The 16537-nt window shown below is 41.0% G+C and overlaps 1 protein-coding gene across 3 annotated transcripts in view; it reads right to left on the bottom strand.

Moving 5' to 3' along the window:
* Positions 1 to 722: 722 nt before the first annotated feature.
* LNX2 (ligand of numb-protein X 2) overlaps positions 723 to 16537 on the bottom strand; it is a 37648-nt gene continuing 21833 nt past the window's right edge. For all 3 annotated transcript variants that reach the window (XM_017731381.1, XM_008631462.2, XM_017731380.1), the window contains exons 5-10: positions 13809 to 14180; positions 12169 to 12315; positions 9781 to 9958; positions 7823 to 8054; positions 5948 to 6106; positions 723 to 3112 (exon numbers count right to left, since the gene is read on the bottom strand). In XM_017731381.1, the coding sequence (XP_017586870.1) occupies positions 2977 to 3112; positions 5948 to 6106; positions 7823 to 8054; positions 9781 to 9958; positions 12169 to 12315; positions 13809 to 14180 (1224 nt within the window). In that variant the 3' untranslated portion in view covers positions 723 to 2976. The remainder of the gene's footprint in view (positions 3113 to 5947; positions 6107 to 7822; positions 8055 to 9780; positions 9959 to 12168; positions 12316 to 13808; positions 14181 to 16537) is intronic.

The following is a 16537-nucleotide window of genomic DNA, read 5'->3' as shown; positions in this document are numbered from 1 at the left end:
TCCCATGAAGCTCCAGCACACAGATGACCAAGTCCACCACCTTACACAAAGCTCTGTGAACCTCCCCCCGCAGCAATGAACTCATTCATCTGCCTGTAAACCAAAACTCTGATGATCTGGCTCCTACCTTACAAGAAGTACAAGACCTCATAACCTACTGGCAGACATGGCAGGTTTCTTCTGCACTTCTGTACACAGGCATGGTTCTCTTTTAAAGGAACTCAACTATTTGCAACTACTGCAAGGAGCAGTAACAGAGTCTGGGCAACTTTACTGCAAATCATTAAGAAATTGCTTTTAGACTCATTGTAACATTGCAGACATCTAAGGATAGAGCTTACTTGCCTGCAGGAGATGGGAATTGATAACCAGGAGGGTCAAGTTTCAGTTGTAAAACTGATGTTTCCAGCAAGACTGTCTCCTTGCATCAAATCTCTGCTGTGAAAACATCCTCCAGCTGATCAGTACCAGCTGGCACGGAAGGGGAAAGAGGAAACACTACTTGTGGCAAAGTACCATACGGCACAGATCTTACCTCCACTTTAGAAACACTTCTCAGTGCTGGGATTAATGGGACCCTGGCAGGATGAGCATACCCTCAGACCCCTATGGTACATTCACTAACTGTAATTTATGATAAATCACAGGAGAAACCTGTGATTAAACCGAGTCTGCACTGAGCTCCCCATGTCTTTAGCAAAGAATGAGACGATACTTCTGAGTTATTACAATGTGTAGAATGAACTTTTATTTTCATTCATCCTTCATTAATACCATACAATTATATAGCAATATTTGGAAAAAAAAAATCTTGAAATAATTTAAAACAGAAGGCACAGAAAACCAAACCCAACTATTCTGCTACAAGAGAAAGGGGAAAAATGATTTGAGAAGTGAATTTATTCTGAAAAGTTTTATCGCTAGATATTCTGATCAAAAGCTACAGCACACAGAAACAAAACTGCACAGTTTAAGCTAACCCATGCTTTTGTTACATTTAACGTATAAAAGGAAAAAAAGTCTAAAAATATTTTTTGCAGGATTTTGAATGAAAAGTGTAATTTTTAAAATAAAAAACACTAAATCTAGTACATATGTCAAAAACTTCCCTACAAAAGCCTACACACTAAGATGTACTTCACAAAAAAGTTTGCATTAAGGGCAAAGCATACAGTTAAACACCATCTGGGGATGGGAGAAAACTGGTTCTTAAATCAGTTAAGAGTATCAAATAAATTTGGTGTTTGCTTCAGAAACAAGGATTCTCACTACGGTAATATACTGGAGAGGACATTCTTTTGTATTTTAACATTATGAAATTAAACCAACAGTATACATTACAGAGAGGAATCAAACCATTCATATGAGATTTTTAACTTTTTTTTTTTTCTTGCAAAAGAGTAACTTTATTTCTTTTGAAAACAAAGCTACTGGAATTAATGACATGCGATAATATGCCCCGATATTATACCAGCTAAGTTTGAAAATAAAGTTCATGCTTCACAATTGAAATATGCTGTGACTCTCAAATACATTCTCTGGTAATTAATAATACAATACAGAGGTCATTCATAAAATCAGTTCAGGTTGGGAACCTGGTTTATAAATGAAGCTCTTTTCAAATATTGAGAACACTGACAACACACAGGGTTAGCTCCAGGTCAGCACATTCCTTGCTGCGCTCCACCCCCCTTTTCTTAAACAAGTGGGTGCTTAGCCTGCAAATATCATGGAAAGGCAAAGTCTAGAAGTTACAGGTTGGTTTGTAAAAATACTAAATACAATCAAAGACAAACAGTATTACTGACAACTTAATAGCAGGTGCTCTCTAAAGGAAAAAAAAATATCCTGAAATGCAAAAGAGATCTTTTCAGCATTTGATATCAAGGCATTTGCACATTTGTCAGGAGGTGACAGACAGTAAAAGTGAACTTTGCAGCTTACTTTGCAGTTGGACTTGAAATCAAAGAGCTTTCCATCTAGCCTGCTCACCTGTAAACCATAACGTATGGTTTCTTAATAGCTTGCTTTTATCCCTGGAAATAATTCTCTCATTTAGAAAGTACAAGTCAAAGTATTGTTTCCACACTTGAATAAAGAGAGCTGACAACTACAATAGAAACGGTAAAAATGATCTTCATAAAAATGTTCATCAAAATTCTCTGACATAGCAAAACATTCATTTGTAAAGTAAAGTCTAATACTGCAAGCCATTCACTCAAAGGCGACCTTGGGCACATGTATCCTTGCCAGCATTGCAACGGGAATTGCTTCCATATTTCTTGTCATTATAGGGTACAAACTCTGTAATATATTAAAGTTTCCTAACAAAGAGTCCAATTATTGCACTTTATAAAAATTCTAGTAATATCAGGCTTTTGTCCTACTTTTCTATGAACATTGATGCCCTGCAAGAAAAATTTGGGGGACCAAGTAATTTTTGATGAGTAAGATGGAATACTTGAATCAGTCCGAAATATGGAATCGAGAATGGGAAGGCTTACGAAATGAAGAGATGCAACCTTTGGAAACAGGTTTTGGTTCATAGCAGCAGGCATGTGTCATTCTGGTACTGACACACGTCCTCTTTGCCGCGAAGAGCGGGCACATGAATGTTACGTTTATATATCACGACTCAACTTGAGGACTTTGCAGAGAAACCCAAAGAACCGCTAAATTCTTCTGCTGACCCTACAAGCCTGATGGGAAAAGCTCAATGACAGCCATACTGGAGTGGGGGTTTCTCTGTGAGCTCAAATATATTTGCATTTGTGTCAGCAATAGATACAGCGAACAGAAATAGCTATTTTAGGATGGCAAAATAGGTAGAGTAAGTCTGAGAGGCCTGAAAAAAAGGAAAATACAGCAGTTTTGGCCCTGCTTTTAACCAGCTGTATCAATAGGGAAAAAAAGATAGAGATTTTTGTGCCAGCTATCTAGAAAAAGACGCTGCTTGAACCGAAGTGATTCACAACTCTATATGAGGCTTCCAGGCCAGCAAATCACAGTTAAAGTCACTTTGTTCCTCTGCTCCTTCAGCATGGGAACGAGTGCAGAATGACTCATTCCAACCGTGGATAGTCCATTTACAGCAACAATCATATCACCACACCTAAAAAACACAAGAAGAAAAAAAAACACATTATGAGTCCCGCTCTGCAGTAAGTAGCACACACCAACAAACAGCACTTCACTGCTGGGGTGGTAGGTTTGCATGAGGCTGGAGAGTGTAGCTAAAAATCCCAAAGCAGTTCAATTTGAAGTCTGTCCTACTACTGAAAGATGCTCCTGCTCATTGCAGGAGTGTTAGACTAGGTAACTTCTAAAAGGTTCCTTCCAACTTCCAGCTATTCTAGGATTCTCTGAAACTCATCCGGGAAATTCCCAAATCACTCTATTTCAATTCTAATACCAAGATAATTCTGCGTTAAGAGCTGACCTGTATAGAAACACGAGAAAAGAGATTTGGAAAGACCTAATAGAGTCAAGAGAAGATGAGATAGCATGTGCATGACAGAAGCATTTCTGTTTGTTTGTGTGGATTATGACACATTTACACCAAACATGCCTTTACTGTAGGAGGTGTAAGTAAAGATACTTATGGTTACCAACCAACCACATTCCAACTACGAACCTTGTTTTCAGTGGTTTATGATTTTGTCAAATATAACCATTTGGCTTGAAATCTCTCTCAGCAGATGGTTCAACTGAGAATTGCAGCATCTCTGCATTTTGAAATGGGTAACAGAAATTTTGAGGGTGCCATTTGCTGGCCCTGAGAAAACTGACCTTGAAGGGTTAAGTTCTGGTTTTTAAAACCTCAGAGAAATTTCAAATATGGACCCAATTTCTTTCTGTACTGACCATGTCCCATCTCTAGACACCTCTGCTTTGCAACTTGAGTGTGTGACATTCCCCAGAGTAGTCAAATGTGACTTGGAGATCAAACAGGACTTTTCCTGAAACTGATCCACTCAAGTATTGAAAGCACCAAAATGGATGGCAAGAAGATGCTCTCCTGAGCTTTCCCTACGGCAGAGCCGAGGAAGAGGAAGCAGAGTTACCAACACCAGTCAAACGTGCACTCCAAAGTCCTCTTCTGCCTGAACCAAGGGACCCCATCACCCAAACTGCAGTGCTACCGTTCACTTCAGTACATCCCACAGCCTTTCCGATGAAGTCATTTTGCCTTCTATAAAATCACACCAGACAGATCATGTAAGCAGAAAACTGTCTAAACGATTGAACTGTGAAGTTATTTACTCCCTTCCTCTCCAGCCTAACATTTAGATAATTAAAACAAAACAGAACAGCTTTAGAAGAGACCTGCCCCACAATAACTCACGGTGAGGGTTCTAAGGGGCTCTCCCTTGTTGATGGCCCATTTTTGAGTCCGCATTTTCAGTGGAACAGTACATTTGTAAAGACAGTATTATATCACATTATCACACAAGAGCATCTTTTCCATATGTTACAAGGGGACAAATGTGATCACAATGATTCTTCCACTCTTCTTAGGAATGATGCTTGAACTTCCTTTTGTGTGAAGACCTCTAGTTATTAAGCCCCCAACGTGAAATTATTTAATTTGGGTTGAACTAAGATCTTTAATTTAATCCGAACTGTTCCACAGTTGGAAAAAAAATCGTAATTTTGTGTTCAGCCAAGTTATTTTTTTCATTTATTTATTTAGTCACTGAACTGAAAAATCAATTACTGTCAAGGCTCTAGGCCTAAGTACATTCTTTTCTTAAGTCACTTTGTAAGAAAATCTGCATGTAAAATTCATGCCACAAAACTTCAAGTTGCATATTCTTGACCGCCACCTTCACAAAAAATCAAGTTTATGAACAAGAGAACCTTTAATGGGAATTTTAAGTCCTAGTTCTTAACTAATCCTACATGAGGCTAAGACATATATCTGGATACTGGACCTGGAGGCTGCATCCAAATGTAATGTGTAAGTAAAATCATATAACCTTTAATGTCACAAGGGACCTCAGGAGGTCTATAGCCCAACCTTGCGCTGCAAGCAAGGTCAGTTGTAAGATCTGACCAGGACTCTCAGGGGTTTACCTAGTAGGGTCTCAGAAACCTCCAAGGGCAGAGACCATGCAATTTATGTTACTGCCTGACCATCCTCATGGGGAAATACTTTCTTCTTATAGCCAGTCTCAAAGCTCTTTTGTGCAATTTGTGCCCATTGTCACGCATCCTCTCACCCTGCACCACTGAAAAGCCTGGGCTCTGTCTCCTTGATAATCTCCAGGTAAGTACTGGAACGGGTTTTGGCTGCCCCTGAAGCCTTCTCCTTGCAGGGCAAGTGCTCCAGCTCCACCATCTCAGGGGCATCTGCTGAACTTGCTTCATTTATCAGTGAACTTCCTGCCAACTAATGACAGGGTAATGCCATGGGGACTTGGTTCCTTAACAATATTTTCAGAAATCTTTATCACTTGCTTTCTTGCCCTTCTATTAAAGCAGCAGCACTCATCTTCAGTACCAGTTTCCAGCAGTGGCTTCAGAAGGCTATGTGAAAGGACAAAGCAGTTTTGCCCACTTTGCAGAAGTTAAGTTCTAACTTTTAGCTGTTCTATAGGAAGACAAAAGCTAGCTAGCTCTGCACATATACACTGCACATTGTCTCCTGGCTGAAAGAAGAGTTCGACAGGAGACAGCAGGTGACATCACCAGCACAGCTGGGGAGGAGCACAGGAGATGCCATCACCTCTGAGAGATGCCCCTTCCCCAGCAGAAAAACCCTGTTACTTCCCTGCATCCCACTCATCAAGGAGGCAAAGCACTACAGGGCTGCACCATCCAGCAGCACAAGATGCTACAGCGTACTTCCTTAAGCAATTAGTTGCACATAACTGTTTAAAAGTGCTTTATTATTGTTGCTGTTATTACTATTTTTATTATTTCTACCATTGTTGCTTTGGCTTACTTTAATCTTCCATCAAAGTAGGCAGGAGTTCCAAGAACAATTGTTTTAATGAAGAAAGGCTGGTTTGTGTGGTTCTCCTCATAGCCACCGACGATGCTGAAGCCCCAGCTCCCTAAATTGCTCCGCCGCAGCACCACGTCATGGCAGCTATGCAGGCAGCTGTGGAATGGAAGCACAGGATAACAAGAGAAAAAGCCATGTATAGCCTTACAGTAGGCACAACATCTGCTGTCTCATCATTACCACTGCACCAAGAGTGGAAGAGAAAGGGAGGGATGGTGATTAGACCTCTGTTCCCAGAGTAATTTTGCAATAATCAAACCAATTACCGAAAAAGCCTCACAATCTTGAGACAGGAAAGTGTCTTAAAAGAAATAACACAGTGCTAGAATAATTACTTAAACACAGTTAACTCTGCAAACTGACAGTAATAGAACTGCATTTTAGGAATTTCACAGGTGGCAACAATGTGGGTGAAAAATCCATACCTGATGTGTTCAGCTTGCAAGTCAAAAATGCAGAGCATTTGTCTTCCACCCCCATTCAGTTTAAGCTTTTTCTACTTCAAGTAAAAATTAAAAATCCATGCACAATCTTCATTACCTCTGAACTGATTCACCACCAGTAATGACAATATAAATGACTAACCATTTTATTACACAGAATGTAAATAATTCAGATCACACTTCACTAACTGTACTGCTATGTTATCAGCCCTAGTGAAAATTAATTCTCGCCAATGAAGTTGGCAATGACTGTAATTTAAAAAAAAACCAAACAAATCTACATAGAAATTAACTTTTTGTCAAAAAGACACCAAGTTCTTTACTGTTGTTCAACACTGCTTTAAAGCCCCATGCAGAGCATAATGTGAGGAGCCATACACTGGCATCTGTAGCATAGAAGAAATAAACCACCAGGTAAGAAACCGCCGCTAAAGCATGAAAAGGAGCCATTTACTGAGATTACTCATTAATACTTTAATAGAAGATAAATTAATTGACAGTTAAACTCAGAAAAAGAGAAACCTCTGGAGGGCCAATGCATGGTTGTGTTATCTTCAGTTGCATTCTGCTCCCAGTCTGACTGGTTCTTGTTGTGGTTTTACACTTTAAGTACAGACCTGGCAAATTCATCAGAGGGAAAGGAATTAACCTGTATGCCCTGACTGAAGTTAACAACTCTACTAGCTGTAGTAGGAACTCTTCTTGATAGCAAGTGATGCCAGAATGAGATTATAGCTGCAGCCTCAAGAGAGTGAGGAGTACAAATGATGTCCAGCAGATTGCAGAGTAGTTAAGGGGAGGGAGCTTGCTGCAAACGTCTAAGAGTTTCTGTGTTTGGCAGAGATGGTAGTGGGTTCTTGAGAAAAAACAATGTGAGCCTATAGTTACATGGCAACAGTCTTGGCACAGGACATGTCAAGAATCTGTAAGAATGGCCAAAATCTGATGCAATATTCTGAAGTGAACTATTTGGCCTCATAAACTTAGGTAGCAGATTAGCAAAGAGACAGATGGATATACACTTTGTGGTTTTATTAGTAATTGCTCTGGTTTTAGATATTCTACAGAAAGTTACAGTACAATAAAACAAAAAAAAGATTAATTGTGCCTGAACAGAACATTCCACATGGGTAGTTACTATGGTTTGTGAAGGGATAAATCCAGTCTATTAATCTTTGAGTTTCCTAAGGAAACACCGCTCCTGTTCACAGCCTGCTTCCTAAGCACACTGCCAACTGCATATAGCTGAGATGGTCAAGCAGAAATAAGGGCAGATGTGCTGCAACTAAGAAGGTCTCTGCTTCTTTATGTCTCTCACAGGACTTAGCTTACAACAGCTAAGTAAGTACTTTATTGATTAATTCCGTACCTCGGAAGTCCCAGCCACATGACCCACGACGGTGACCAGCTGGCATCGTATTCATTTTCACTGATGGTACTCAACTGTTCTTCAGTAGCCTGGGGCTGTTCTTCTACAATCTGGACTTCCAGGGCTTTCAGGGCAACTACTGAAGAGGCAGCACTAGCCTTCAGCATGGCCACCGCCTCGCTGTGACTCAGGTTGGTCAGATCAATGCCGTTGATGTTCAGCAGCACATCACCTGTGCAAAGATGCGAGGGAGAGCACATCAGTCTGACAGTCCTGCCCACCCACAGCACCTCCCACACCAGGGTTTCATTCCAAACTGGAGTCTTGGGACCTAAGACAGTCTTAACTAACAGACTGGGAATGCGAATAGCTCTGAAGCCTTATATTGTCAGTTTGAAACTTTAACGTACTGAGCTTTTATCAAGCTGGATCAGTGTTTATTTCCACATAACACACCAAATACTGTGACTCCTATGTATACTGCCCTGAAAATCTGGAATAGAAATTAACTAAGGACCTCACCAGTTTGGCTGCAACTAATACTGCAGATGCCATGACACAGCTGTCTCCAGACATGGATCTTGGGTTCATTCTAACTTTAAAAGTGAAGGAAGAATGATGGCAGGAACAATGCAGGCACATCAAAGTAACCAATTATTGTACAGGTAAGGTTGCACAGAGTGCTTTAATTCATCTGGTTTTAACAACTTGTTACTTGGGAGAAGAAAATGGAATTCAAAATCTACTGGAAAGTTTAGTACAAACCCCAGTTAATTCAAAGACAGAAATGGAACCTCTCTACAAAGATAATTTGGAAAGAGTCAAAGCCAGGAAAAAAATTTCCACAATTTTAGCCTTATGTTTTTTAAAAGCCTCAGGATAAAACCAAAAATGTTATTAACTATCCAGTGGCAGACTCCTTTTCCACACAATGTCTCACCAATGAAAGCCAGAAAAACCAAAGCAAAAGTGCAAACACCCAGGTCACATTTGGAATGAGACTCAGTTTATAGAAGATTTTCCTCCCAGTAGCTTCTGTGGCTACTTTAATGTTACACAATGGAAGAACAATAGTGATTCTTCTACCAAGTGTGTTTTTCATAGTAGTACAGAAAAAGAAAGCATACCTGCTGGTGTGTGGGTGTAAATCTCCCTTTCTCAGAAGCAAAGAAGGATGCTCCCACACTGTTCTTTTAAATGTACAATCTGTGAAGTTTTTTTCCTAAATTTCTTTCCTGAAACATTCTCTAATTCTGTGAACTGTCTCAGAAGATCTCAGAGATCCCATAGGCAGTCTTTGATTCACATATGACATAATATATTTTAATGATCAAATCCTTTGCTATCAATTATGCAGGACTGCCTTCACCTAAGCTGAGCCTAACCTCCACCTCCCCGTTCCCTTTTACAAAGCCAAGGAACAAGGGCAGGTGTTGCAGCACCCCTGAAGACCAGCAAGTTCATGCTATCCCAGAGGACAAGAAAGCTTTTGGGAACCGGGATCAACATTGATGTAGCTCTTAAGGTAAACTCTGTGTGGGTGAGCTGTGGCCTATCATCAGAGCTTCTCTGCTGTTCAGATACTACACTGAGGAGGAGAAATTCCTTGGACAGAGATGTGGTCCAATCCACTAAATTAAACACAAAACCAGGGTGTGTGTGCATCACACCAGACCCCCAGCTCAGGGGACTACCATCAGCTGTAAAGAATTTAACCATACATTTCCTGATCTTATCCACTTCCCCTGCTATCATGCTGTAAACATCCCCTTCCTATGAAAGGTGAAAGTGCAACACTAAATGCTGTATTTCCATTACTGAATCGTGGAGAAAAACAACCATCCATAAGCATTCCCCTACATCTGCGAGAAGACTTTTTGACACCACCTGACTCCAGAGAACACAGTGATCAAAAAGCAATCAGAGGTAGCCATGCCACCAGGGAAGCCAAACCCCACCTCGTTTAATCCTGCCGTCTCTTGCCAAACACCCGTGAGGCTGCACACTTGTCACAAAGATGGGCAGTTCGCCACTTTTGCTGCCTCTGCCTCCTGCCACTGTCATTCCCAGAGATTCATGTGGTTCTTTTTTCACAGTAATGTGCTTTTCTTGGCATGTAACACACTGGGAGAGATCCTGTTTAATAGGGATAAAAAGCATTTTTAAAACTAAGGAAAAAACCCAAGCAAACCAAAACAAAAAACCAGAACACAACAACTAAATGCACGCCAAACCCACGCTTTGACACTTTAATGGAACAGTTTAAAAGGACTAAGTAGAAGAAACCAGCTTTGGCTGGATTTCTTCCAGGTCAGATCCTTGCCCCCTCAAAAAAACAACCCCAAAATCACCAACAAAAACCCCATGGATGTAGATACTTAAACACAGATAGAAAGTTTGTAAAGGCCCATCTTGAAAATCCCACTCTAGTTTTTCTGAACATCCTACACTGGAACAGGCTAAATTTTAGGACTGCACTACAAAACCATATGGTCAACACTCTGCAGACAAACCAGTAACAAATCTTTTTGATGTCTTGGTGAACATCAGCATTACTTCATTTGTCAGTAGAATATGCCCCAGAACTACAAAGAAGCTGCTAAGAAATGAAAACATGATGACAATAAGAGACCCTTTAAAGCCCTTATGCATCATGTTCTCTTTTGCAGCTGGTATGTAGAACCTCCCAGAGCACAAACTAAGGCCAATTGATGCTAATGGCTTGTAATGGGTACCTTGGGCAGCCTTCCTAATGATTATAATGAAGACTCAAGCTTGAAACAAGAAGAGATCCTGTATTAAATTTTCCGACAACTGAATGAAGTTCAGTCTGTATTTAGTTCTGCCAAATGAAAAAGATCTGAACCTAAATCAAAGTAAATTTTATTTGCTGAAGCCTTTCCCTCAGGCTATTAAGCGAAAGATTCAAACCACTGCACATACACCTGTAGTAGCATCTTAAATTAACAGAATACTTGCAAGGAATCCAAAATAATGAAAGAAGTAAGCTGGGATATTCTTCAAAGTGTATCTATGTATATATTCCCCTGCCTTCTCTTGGAAAATGACAACATTGTCTTCTTTGACCTCCAGTGCCATGTGCTCCTTCGGACTGGCTCTGCTCCACATATACACATTAATCATGGAAGTAGCTACATGTAAACACACCATAGCTTATAAAAACAGTTCATTCCTAAGGCTTCAGGCTTTAGAACTGGCTGCTGCCACACAATCATATAAACATATTTTAAGCCACAAGGCTTCTAAGCCAACTACAAGTCAATGAGAGAAAGATAAATGATACAAAACATGAGAAACGTCCTCTTGCTGTTACATGGGACTTCCCATTTTCAAAGAGCCCACAGATAGCATTGATCCACGAGGGAAATCCACTCATCCAACTTTGGAACCATGGTAAGAGTACAACCCATGCTGGCACATGCAAAGTTGGTTCACACTCTGACATCAATGAACTAATCGTTGTGTAGGTATGGCCCAGCACTGTGGCAAGTACCCACAGCCATGGTTTTAAGGAGCCTCACCTTTGTCCCTCAGGAGGAAAACAACCTTCCTAGAGCCTCATTCGTTCTTTTCTGAAATGATCCCCGCTTTTAAAAGAAAATATTACTAATGCACGTAAATTATCCTAACAGAAGTACGACAATAAATAGTAAAGCAAATAGAGTGGACAGGAGCAAAGGTGGATTTGTTGACATGGTCAACATAACAATTATTTCACAAAGTCAACTTCTTAAGAGTGAGAAGTTGTATTTTTTCTAATTACAAGAACATCTCAGGCACAGGCTCTATTTCTGCAGCTCTTCCAAATAATTTGACACTAGCTTCATGAAAGTCTCTTCATTTTGCCTTTCTCTCCCTGCTTGAGACCCTGCAGTACTCATCAGTCTTGTAGCCAGGACGGTGGACTCATGAAGGAGATGACACATCCCTCCAACATGCTCTTCATATGCTGGATGGTGGGCTCCTTCCTGGTTGCAGCCAGCACAGCAGCAACAAAAACCGTAACATTCTTGAATGACAGCCCTTCCATGAAGGAGTAACACCAGCCACTGTCTTAGACAAGGTCTAACTACAGCTGTATGAGCCCACAGAACTTGCTTCTTTCACTGTAGTCAGCAAATCAAAAAACATACTGAGAACCTGTTTCGTATCTTTTGTTCCTACTCCAGACATGATGCAGCACTTGAGTACTTGGAAGTCATCACCATTGTTTTATTAATTAGATTAAAAAGAAGACATAATCCTTTCTTCTAGCTTTGCCTTGCTACACACACCACCACATGAGTAAATGAGTATTTATTCCTTTCAGAAGGAGAAGCACCAACCTTATGTGAGTTAGGTCTGCTGTGAAACAGCTGCTGGGACTGGTGTTGGTGTGAGCTGCTGCTGTGAGTCCCGGTGTCTCGGATAATACTGACTGTCTGTGACTTCAGGGGTCTAGAGATGATCAAGTTCACTCTCTCCCCACTAGCCTGTTGAGTACATTAGGTCATCAAACGTCATCAAGTTTGATAGGATACTGATTGTTAGAAAGGGAGGAAAACATATGACAGAATGCAAAACCAGACAACAGAAGACTTTGTTTTCCAGTTCCTTTATAGACTGCACAGTCTCTTACTTGCTTCTTTTTGCAATTCCCCCTGGAATGGAAGGGAAATTAACACTCTTCCTTCTCCTCTGATGTCACCTTTACATCAGCTGAAAATCCTTTGTCAAAAGGACCATTTCTCACTTTGTGTTACAAAGCTTCAAATATTAAAATTCACCCCATTCGATTTGCAGCCTCTGAACTTCAGCAACACACAGCAATAAATGGAAGAAATGCCTATGTGATAGCCCCAAGATCTGCAGATTTTGATCAAAAGCTCTGACCGCATCTGGTACTTCCCAAAGACACTTGCAAGAACAATGATACACATGAGCATACCATCATACTCTGGATTTTGGGGAATCCTGGGAGGCTCCAGTCTGGAGTTACCAGATGTTAAATAAAACATCAATTCTTTTTATTGCTGCAAAGCCACACCTTAAAAGGTAAAAGTTATGCGATATGAAATTCTGATCACTGTTTACAAAAATTGGGAAACTAAAATTACAATTCCCAAGATCGTTGTTATTTTAATTTCACTGCAAGGAAAACTCTTGAAATGACTCCTGGAACAAGTATTTATTACTCATTTGTATCAGAGTTCTCTATGTGGTGCTTTAAGCAAGGATGACCAGACTGCAGAAACGTACTACTGGTATATTCCAACTTTCCTAAAAACAGAGCCATTTTCGCTGCATTTTTTTCCTTACAGACTGGAAGAAAGGCATGGAGTAAATGTTTTCCTGTGGGGACACAGAAGGGTCATATGTCACACTGCATCAAGCTTTGGGTAATATTCGTGTCCGGAACATAGCCAGACATTGGAAACAGCCCTTTTTTGAACACTCAGAAAATGAGCTGTAACATGCAGAACTCATGGAAAACCTATATTTGACTTATCAGCTGCTACCTATTGACTCTACGGTCTGACAAATTACTTTCTTGTTTTAACTCAATCCCATGCACAGGCAAATCAATAAAAACCAAAGCCCACTTCTATAGAGCTTACTGAGAGACTAAAATACAATACATACATAAACAGAATAATAATAATCCTGGTTTTTTTTTTCTTCCCTGCTAAGCAATAGGCTACAATAGGCTACTCTCCTCGCTCACATGAGCTGTCTTCTAATCTTCAGGCTGCATTCCAGGGAAGACTAATGCATTTTTCACTTCTGAGGGGGTGAAGTTCATCTGGTAGGTGCCAAAGCAGATCCTGTTCTTCACTATTATTTTCAGAACATAAATCACTGTAAATTACATTGACACAGGCTTTTAGGCCTCACACAAGCTGCTCTGCCTAGGAACAGACTCCAGCCCAGGCTTTGCCCAAGAAATAAAGCTGAGCTAAGGGCTCAGGCAGGGAAAGCAAATTACCTGTATAACCTGAGCAGCAAGCTCCGGTGTGCCGTGCTTCAAGTCGTGTCCATTAATGGCCAGCACGCGGTCATTACTGCAGAGCCTGCCGTCCTGAGCAGCCAAGCCCCCTTCCAAAAGGTCGAGGATGAAAACTCCTGGCTCATCTGTTCTGCGCACCAGCTTGATGCCGAGCTGCTCGCTCGAGTCGCGCTTGTGCAGGGTCACCTGGAAGCTGTCGTCCCGCCCGGAGCCCGGCACGTCCGCGTGGGTGTGCGTGCGGCTGCCGAACCGCCGCTCCCGCAGCACCGTCAGGTGCAGCACCGAGCACGGCTGCGACAGCACGGCTCGAGCGTGGTTGTGGGACACGTTGCTTATGTCAAAGCTATTGACCTGCAAACAACAGCAGCAAAAAAAGGTCACAGTGATGTTTTCGTATGTTTAGCTGTTCCTGGTTATGGAAATAAGCCCTTTCCAAAGTAAATGCACTCACTGCAAAACCAGCCTTGGAGCAACCTACATGTCTGACCCTACTAGGCTTCCTCTCTTGTCCTTCCATTCTCTCCTGCAAACTCACATTGGATGCTCAATCTACACATTTTTATTTTTAGGTTGGAAAAGATCCTCAACATCATCAAGTCCACATGTTAACCCAGCACTGCCAACTCCACCACTAAACCATGTCTCCAAGTTCCACACCTACATGTCTAAACAGCTCCAGGGATGGTAACTCCACCACTTCCCTGGGCCGCCAGTTCCAGTGCTTAACAACCCTTTTGCGAAGAAATTTTTCCTCATATCCAACCTAAGCTTCCCCTAGCACTGTTTTAGGCCTTTTCCCACAAAGGTGACAACATGTCCTCAAAAGTTAACACCCTCTGCCATCTGTCCTCTTAGTCTCCTATACTTGTCTTCCTTAGATCTTTACACTGTTTGCTCCCCAGGAGAAGAACATGGCATGTACTTTCAGTGCCAAGCCCAGCATCACTTAAAACTGCAACATAATAGCTATAAAAAGAATGCATCCAAATCTCTGAAGAAAGCTTGTGTGTTACAATACGCCATACTTGCATTTTGTGAAAAAAACATTTAAAAAAACTGAAATCCAGAATAATGAAATTGCTTCATTAAGACAGTAGAAAAAAGGTAGTTGTACTAATTCTCAAGTCTTAACATGAACTTAGATTTTCCACAGACTTCAACTAGGTCAGAGTTTCAGACTTATAACCTGTACCACACAAAATCCAGTTGTAAATGAAAAACAGATTTAACTTTCTCTACCTACAACTAAGAATTGTGTTTGTTGTATGGCCCACTGATACAAAGATCAGTAACCTTCAGTCATGTCCTGCACTGTAAAAATAAGAACTGACAGTGCAATGAGATTTGGCAGAAAAGACGAACATGAAAAAAATTCAGCACAAAAGCTGTGTTTGCCTTGTTTTGTAAAAAACGGTTTAAAGTCAACACTAGAATTTCATCCTTAGCATGTATTATTGAGCCTTGGTGGAGGAACCCCTGCCCCCCAATTTCAGCAGATAGAAACTAACACCAAATGGTCTATACTGATTGATGTGCCTTACCTAAGCCTTTCAATACTCCCCATTGCAACCTAAGTAAAAACAAGCATGCAGCTTCTCACCATCTAATAGCAATATTAAAATTTTTTAAATATATGAAGTAATGTACAACAGCTGCCACATTTACATCACACATCTGAGCTCAGGGGCTCCCAGAAGTCTGTGCCAAACCATTTGGCTGCGGTGGTTTCCAAATGGTAAAGGGGTACTGCCCCCTCCCTGAGCCACCTCCAGCCCAAAACCCAGCACAAAGCCATAGCTGCTGGCAGCACCATGAGCTCAGACAGAACCACGGTGGTGTCCTGCTCTGCTACTGCCCTGAGACAGGTTGTAAACCTTGGGCAGAGGGAAAAGAGGCATAGCTAGGAGAAATAACATTTAGAGCTGCCTCCTGCAAAGACCACTAGGGCTCATCCAGCAAAACCCTTAAATTAAATCCATTTTTATTTTTAACTGTAGTTAGCTGAAGTAAATACGTAAAATATAGGAGCACTCAAAGGGCAAAGAAGAATATATGCAATAAAATGTAATTCTTCTTTCTAAAAGGCAGTTTAAAATTTCAGAATACAACAGCCTTATCACTTCTTGGGGAAAGAGATTCTCATTAGGACATGCTTCACATGAATTACAGTCACAGTCCAGCACAAAAAAGCGACAATTTGTAGAGCACTTGGAAAATGTTAGGCACCTATCTGTACCTTGCAGACAACACAAGCTTTTATGTAGCTGTTACTAAATGCTGTTCCCACAGCTCTTAAAAGGATAATACTTCTTGTCTGACTGGGCAAGAAAATGCTGTTTCATCTCACAGTCCTTTCTGGCTCTTTCTTTTAGACCTTTACAGCTCATAAAAGCCCTGGAAAACATTTTCAGAAATATCCAACCAAAGTGTGCATGCTGAGCTGCACCTAAGTGCACCTAATTACAGATGGCAGAGATTGAACCTGATCATTTTAATACAACAGCTCAGCACCTGCACAGGTAAATTCAAAGAAATAAAGCTATTCTAGCTCCCCTAAAAATTTACGTTTTGCCCTCTGTACCTCTCCCTTGGCATGAGAGGACGACTCTCATGGACACCCACTTAGCATCTGACAGCCCCACTGCCAGGATGTTGATAGGGAAGACTCACTGCAGTTCGTAAATTCCTATTTACAGTCAATTCACTGC

Source organism: Corvus brachyrhynchos, unplaced genomic scaffold (genome assembly GCF_000691975.1).
Source record: "Corvus brachyrhynchos isolate BGI_N302 unplaced genomic scaffold, ASM69197v1 scaffold103, whole genome shotgun sequence".
Taxonomy (NCBI): domain Eukaryota; kingdom Metazoa; phylum Chordata; class Aves; order Passeriformes; family Corvidae; genus Corvus; species Corvus brachyrhynchos.
The sequence above is the reverse complement of the archived record's forward strand: the minus strand, read 5'-3'. Positions and strand labels throughout refer to the sequence as shown.